This window comes from Plasmodium fragile, assembly GCF_000956335.1.
Source record: "Plasmodium fragile strain nilgiri unplaced genomic scaffold supercont1.11, whole genome shotgun sequence".
Classification (NCBI taxonomy): domain Eukaryota; phylum Apicomplexa; class Aconoidasida; order Haemosporida; family Plasmodiidae; genus Plasmodium; species Plasmodium fragile.
Window position 1 is genome coordinate 213,920 of NW_012192591.1, and position 6,903 is coordinate 220,822.

Consider the following 6,903-nt stretch of genomic DNA (forward strand, 5'->3'; position numbering starts at 1 on the left):
TGGTCCCTCCCCAATGGAAATGCCATTTGCGCAATTTTGAGAAAGACCAAGGGAAGTGTTTATCCCCCCCAGTGTTCAAAGTGCAGAAGGGCGCGAGACTTTTTTTCCGGTTGAGTAGAAATGGTAATAGAGATGCTCACTCATGGGGGGCCGCACGGACTATGTCAGTATGCACCCGAAGAAGGCATAACGTCTCTGCAAAAAGTGAAAGGCCGAATGACGGCGTATGGAACGGACCCGGGTTAAATGCCTTACATTGTGTTAGACCTTTCCCGCGTCAGTATGCTTCCATGTGCAGAGGATTTGACAAACGGGGGAAGAAGAATACGACGCAGCGGGAAAGATACAACATGGTAAAGGATCAAACCATGTTTATTTCGTGCAAGACAGGCTTCAATTTTTCTAGGCGCAAAAGATTTGGCAGGAGTGACAGTGCTGCAGGTCTAACCATCAGCTGCAATATGGTTTCACGGTTCGGGGTTCATAGGAAGGGGAAGCTTCTATCTTGGTGGGGGGGAAATGAGAGACTCCAGGACAGTCTCGAACAAGTCACAAACGATGTATACCCTCCAGATGATAATTCCACAGTGGGAGAACGACGCCGCAGTTTCGAAGTACCCCGACACAGTTACTCCCCCGAGGAGTGCACTAAAACGATTCTCGAAAATATTCTGCAGAGAAGCGCCATACATAATTGCACACAAAATGAGGAGCTGTGCATGCTGCTTAAGGGACTAAACGCTCTGCTTAGCAAATTACATTTGCATCATTACGGAAAAGAAGACGACGCAGGGGGTGTACTCGATGTCCACTCTGTGTCTACACATGAGACAGATGCAAAAAGTGGACAAGAACAAATGATTGATTTTCACAAAATGAACAGAGGTACACCTTGTAAGCATAATTACCTGAACGAGTCAGGCGATTTTTCTACAACGAATAAACATCATGGGAGTAGTGAACACACCTGTGCGTCATGCTCCCCTCCCGATGTACTCACAGGAAGGGCATTTAAAACGTGGGTGTTCCCACTCAATTTGATGCTTATCAAGTCGTGGGTCGACAATATTGTAAAATCTGTGTGTGCAGATGATCATGCTGAGAGGGAAATTTCTAAAAAGAGCAACATCTTTGTTAAGTACGACAATGTTATTCAAAAGAGGTTGTTCTTTCATTTGGTGTGTTTTTACACACGAATTGCGACGTGGATGGGGGATCGCCAAAGGGATGTTATTCTATACCTCTACACAGAGGACGACGAGGCGGCAGAAAATTTCTACAGCCATTTGAAGGAGATATATTCGGAAGAGTCGGTCAGCTTTTTTAATTACAAAAATTGCATACATAATGACAAGACAGCTTTTATATTTTTAGTGTCGTATGATGAATTCTTCAACTTAACCCTACGCGTTGCTAACAAGACGCCGGCCGATTTGGAGAAGTACCTGAACGGCAAGGCAAAATGTGGCTCTGGCTGTTCCAACCTGTTTTCCCTTTTTTCGCATCTCCTTGTAAGTGCCCCCCGCGGTGGGGAAGAGAAGTGCGGCGAAGCACAGTACACGTTTAAAATATTTCTGGACGATTTTAACGTCGCGTATAATTATGGCCAAAGCGTGATAGAGAAAAATCTTTACGAGCACCTTTTCCCTGCTGTTGACTTGCGGAGAGGGAATATCACATTTTACCCCCTTTTGAGGACCTCTTTCCCCACGTTGTGGTTTAAAATTTGGCTGGAACATGTCCACAAGGAATGCTATTCCGTCAATCTGCAAAAAAGGAAAAACGTTTTTATTTTGCACAAAAGGTTTATTCTGCCTCTGTTGGAAGAGGAGGCCAACACGCAGTGGAGGTCGTCCAGCAGATCGGACAGAGGAAGCCCCAAAGAAATCGCGCAAAGGGACAAAATGATTATAACCCCAAGTTTGTACCCCCTCTTCGATCTGGCGACAAATAAAAAAAGAAATTTCCGAAACCCACATGTGGAACAATACATGTCCATTTTTAACAAACACAGAAAAGAAATTATCGTAGAGTATTTAAAGAGGCACAACTTGTACAACATAAATAAGTTAAAAAGGAAAGACAAAAAAATAAAAAGAAAATTTAATATCGCCAGGAGGTTTTTAAAAAAAAAAAAAAAACATTTGACAAATTTGGAAATCTCGCACTACATAAATTTCTTCATGAACAGAAAAAAAAAAGGAAGTATATTCTTTAGAAAAAACGTTATTGATTATGATTATGTGACTGGAAAGGAGTTTCTACAGGGGAGGGATAAGGTGCAGATTTTAACAAGGGGGTTGTGCAGTTGGCATCGGGGGGAAGCATCCTCGGCAGGAAGAACTCATGTTGATGGATTCTCTTCACAAGGTGAACCGCGCAGCAATGATAAACAAATGGATAGTTCGCGAACAGTGGGCAGGCAAAACGGACATGATTCGAGATGGGCGCAAGATGAAGCATGCGGTGAAGGAATTAATGCCCCTTTTTTTCTGCAAAGTAGAGGAGCGACACGGCGTCCCTGCAATAAGGACACGTCTCTCCCAAATGAAGCAAAACATTTTTGTTACAAAAGTGGAGAGACACAGGAAGCGTCGTCTAAATGTACTGCACACGGCGCTGTCCCACTGTACCCGTGCATTTACTACACATTCGATAAGGACGCATTTGAAAATTTTTCCAACGAGGTGTACGCAGGGCTTCCGTTTTTACCTGAACGGTTCAGGCGAAAATGGAGAAGTGTGTTACAAAAATATGACGAGGCAATACGCCCAAGTTTTTCCTGTAAAAAGTACCTCCTAAAGGGGCTCTTCTTGATCAGGGAAAAGTTAAGCGCAGTGGAAAGACAGTTCATTAAGGAGTTACTAACAAATGGCCTTATTAAAATAATTTTGTCTTGTGTAGATATTTCTTCTGACCGTATTGGGGTCAACACCGTGTTTGTGGAGGATGTGCAGGTGTACGTAAAGGATAAACTCCCTCAGTACAATCGTCTTCTTAACCTGATAAATTGCCTGCAGGGGGAGGTTTTATACCCCTCCGGTGGGAGCAGCCTTTTGGGGAATCGCCTTCCGGGGAACAGCTCCTACTGGGGAGAAGCGCCCCCAGTGGACGACGCTTACAGACTCCACTTTGTAAAATACTTTTTGTACTTAAATTGGGCGAAGATATTCAGAAAGTACACCCTTTCAAATAATGACTTGTTAAATTTATTTGCAAATTGTACAAACTGTTTTTTAATTCCAAGGAGATATGAAGACATTTCCATTTTGTTAAATTTGAAGAGCGAGGGTTACTTAAATATATCCCATTTGCACAAACCGGTGCTGCGCGATTTTTACTTTAATCTTTTCCACGGGAGCATTAGCAAGGGGGTCTCTTTATCCCTGAACGGTGTAGGGGAAGGGCGAATGAATGAATTAGCCTTGTTTGATGACCAGGTGAGGAAGCCTCCTGGGGTAGAAAAAACCTATCCCTTCTTCTACACGGAACGGAAGTGGGGCAGCGAAGAACAAGATATGTCCCCACATAATGTAATCCACATGGCAATAAAAACAGCAGAAGACGTTCACAAAATTTACAAATATAAAGAAACAAATGAGACCATTCTACTGCACCATTTCTTGGGCATGTCGAAGGGGACAGCCTACTCGATTAATTATTTCGACATTTTGTACATTCATTTTGTGATGAACAAAAATATTGTAACAATAAAAAGGCAGCTCATAAATAATGTGTTCGAATTTTATACTCTTAAGAGGAAAGAATTTGAAAAGGCATGTGTCACCTCTGATAGGGAAGACAAAATGAATGATTATGTGAAGAGGGTCCAAAGAATAAAAAAATATTTTCCAGAGCATTACGCATATGTGTACCATGATACGTTTGTAAAATATAATAATATTAAGAAGGAAGTGAGAGATGAGTTGAGGAGGATGTACAGGCAAAAGTATAACATGCTGCGTAAAAGCATTTGTGAAGGCGACCAGAGTGATGTGCTTTTGACCACTGTCGACTCGGACCGCTGCATTATACTGGACGTGTATAAAATGAAGCCATCCGGATTGGGCGAGGGAAAAAAAAAACAGACACGTGATTTGTACGTTTGCGCGAACAGCAGGGGGGAGCTGTTCATATGTGACATATTCTTCTTTGATACAATTTTAAAGGATAAAAAAATGTGTGACTTTATTTGGGAAAGGAATAAAGACATAAGCTACGTGGATCATTTGTTTGGCCAAAGGGATGTGGTTAATTACGAGCTTCTCTTCAAGGAACGCCACTTCCCGTTTGACATTCATCTGGGAGATTGCGGGGGGGGTGCGGATGGGATGGACAACAACAGTGTCCCCACCGAGGAGAAAAAAAAAAAAAAAAAAATTTTCCACAAATTTGTAGTTAACAAGATCAGGGTAAGTAGAAAATCGAGCGGAGAGGAACAAATTGCAGAAGTAAATGGGGAGGAAACAAAAATGGTGAACCTGGAGGACTTATTTCAAAATTGGTACAGCGACAATTTGTACACTGGAAAAAAAAGGCTGTCCCTTTATTGGCAAAAGCTGGTGAGCTTGAAGAGAGAAATGATTGAGCAGTGCTCGAGGAGGTTGAACAAAGACATGGGAAGGAATGCGCACAACGGGTGTGTAGAAGCGGACCACTATAAGGATGCGGGATGGTATCCGTTGGAGGAGGGAGAAAAGCGTATGACGTACGCATTGAACAGTTTCAGCGAAGGTGCCATGACAAGTTGTGTGACTCGGAACGGACACTGCCAATCACCTTCAAACAAAATTATAAGCGCGAAAATTATGGGTACCCTCAAGAAATACAAAAAAAAAAAAAACAGCGGAACTAGAAATAATTACACAAAGGAAATGAACAAAGTGGATCGAATATTTGGAAATAACAGAAAGACCATGATGGATGAGTTAAAAAAAATTTTGTCTTTTCTTCAACACCTTGACCTTGTCGACACGCTACGCAATTTTATAAACCCACACGTGAGAAATACCCTGTGGTTTTACATAATAACATTGTATATTAACAAGCAGTATGAGGTGGACCCAGGAAAGTTCCTTGTTCAGCCAGAACTCCTAATGACAATTTTTTACATATGCTTTTGTAAAGGAGAAGGAGATTACTTGGGGAACTATTTGGCCTCTTTTCAAATCAAGAGCGACGCGTTGCGAGGCGTCGTCGTGGATGTGTTCGCATACAAGCAGTTGTTGTCCTATGTGCAGGACAGGTGAGGCGGCTACAGATGGGCACACACAGCGGCAATCGCGTCAGTGCGTGACTGTGCGTCCAGTCCCCATTTCCCGAGCGCACTACTACACATGGCTGCGCGCCCAATTCACTGTACCTAATCGCTGGTCCCCCTTTTCGCAGGTTCCAAATCAACGTGGAGATCCCGTTCAACCTGGAGGGCGTGCAAAACCTGTATGAAGGGCTAATTAAATTAAGACAAAAAAAATTTACAGAAATGGACCCCGATGTGAAAGCCAAACTATACCACCTAAGCATCATCGTTCACACAATTATGTCGAGCAATTTTAACGAAGGGGTAAATCAAATTCTGCTTCAGTTTGTTCGTTATGTGGAGGACATGAGGAGAATCACCAAGGTGATGTAAAACCCCGTGGGGTGCAGACGCTAACATAACAGTGACATCATCACATGGCGTTAAAAAAAAAAAAAAGCCTGACTTGTATAACGAGATGTGCTCATGAAAAGGGGCACACTTATCATTAGCCCCACTCTACATACACTATATTTTCATTGCGAATTTTTTTTTTTTTTTTTTTTTTTTTTTTTTTTTTATCTTCGCTTCCTATCATCCGTGGACTCATCTACACTTTCCCACTGAATGTTGTTCTTATTGTATATGGGCCACGTGGGCATGATTAGCTACAAGGGGGGTGGGGTAGCGAAGTAGGGAGTCGAGGCGTTTAATGAATGGGGCATTAAATATGCGCTCTCTTTTGCGGGGGGCTAATTAGGAGTAACCCCGCCAGGCGGATGTACACACACGTACGTCTTGCGTGACAACAAAAACCGTGGCCACTGTCCCCCTATCCCTACCAGTGCAGACAAGACGGTACCGGCCAAAATGATGTAGGCACTCAAGGCTAAGTCCTGCTTGTAATAACCAACTGCAATGGAAACAACTGTGCTGAGGGTGAACACGATATTCTTTATTAAAAATGCGAGCTTCTGGCCGTGGAAATCCTGAGGTTGGTTGGGTGAAACACGTGGGTCAGTGAAGCGGCGCTCGATCAACCACCGCGTTGCCATGTCGCACGATGCTACACGGTGCTACTCGCTACCCATACGCGCGTGGAGGACTCACCATGTGATTCCTCCGGACACACACATATGTGTGCTTTAAGCTGCTTATAATCTTGCCAATTATGGCCATGGGGTTAGTGTGCGAATGAAGGGGGGTAGAAATTTCGAGGAGGTTTTCCTTTCTTCTGCGTTATGCAGTCGCAGCGTCGCGCGGAGGCAAGCAGGACTGTATAAAATGTCCCTTTAGAGAGGTGCGAATGGGGGTATTATACTATCTCACTAGGATGAACTCTTTTAATAAATGGTGAAGGGGTAGGCCAGGTTGAGGGAATTTTCCTGCTGTGCGTGGGTCCACCTTTCTTCGTAAGTAGTACACGCGCATGCGAGTAACTACTCAAGAGCATATTACATAGCAAAGATGGTAGTGGCACATGAAGGGGAATTTAAAGGTTGCAATGAGCCCATAAAATATTGGCTTCGCGTCAAAGGTACGACCCTCGCCCGCTGTGAATGATTACCCTTTTGTTATTTTGTTAGGCTGTCGGTTGGCTTGTTCGAGTAGGGAGGACGAAAAGGAATAAAAAAAAAAAAAAAAAAAAAAAAAGTTTGTTTTTT

At 43.2% G+C, this 6,903-nt stretch overlaps 2 protein-coding genes across 2 annotated transcripts; one reads left to right on the forward strand and one right to left on the reverse strand.

Annotated features, from left to right (window-relative positions):
• Positions 1-161: 161 nt before the first annotated feature.
• AK88_01306 (uncharacterized protein) lies at positions 162-5,632 on the forward strand (the record flags this gene model as incomplete). The annotated part of the gene is made up of 2 exons (XM_012478942.1): positions 162-5,245; positions 5,389-5,632. 2 exons carry the CDS (start codon positions 162-164, stop codon positions 5,630-5,632), a joined length of 5,328 nt encoding a protein of 1,775 aa, XP_012334365.1.
• A 185-nt stretch (positions 5,633-5,817) lies between these two features.
• AK88_01307 (uncharacterized protein) lies at positions 5,818-6,418 on the reverse strand (the record flags this gene model as incomplete). Its single annotated transcript, XM_012478943.1, has 3 exons — positions 5,818-5,907; positions 6,082-6,228; positions 6,350-6,418. The coding sequence occupies 3 exons, from the start codon at positions 6,416-6,418 to the stop codon at positions 5,818-5,820; spliced, it is 306 nt and encodes a 101-aa protein (XP_012334366.1).
• Between the last annotated feature and the right edge of the window lie 485 nt (positions 6,419-6,903).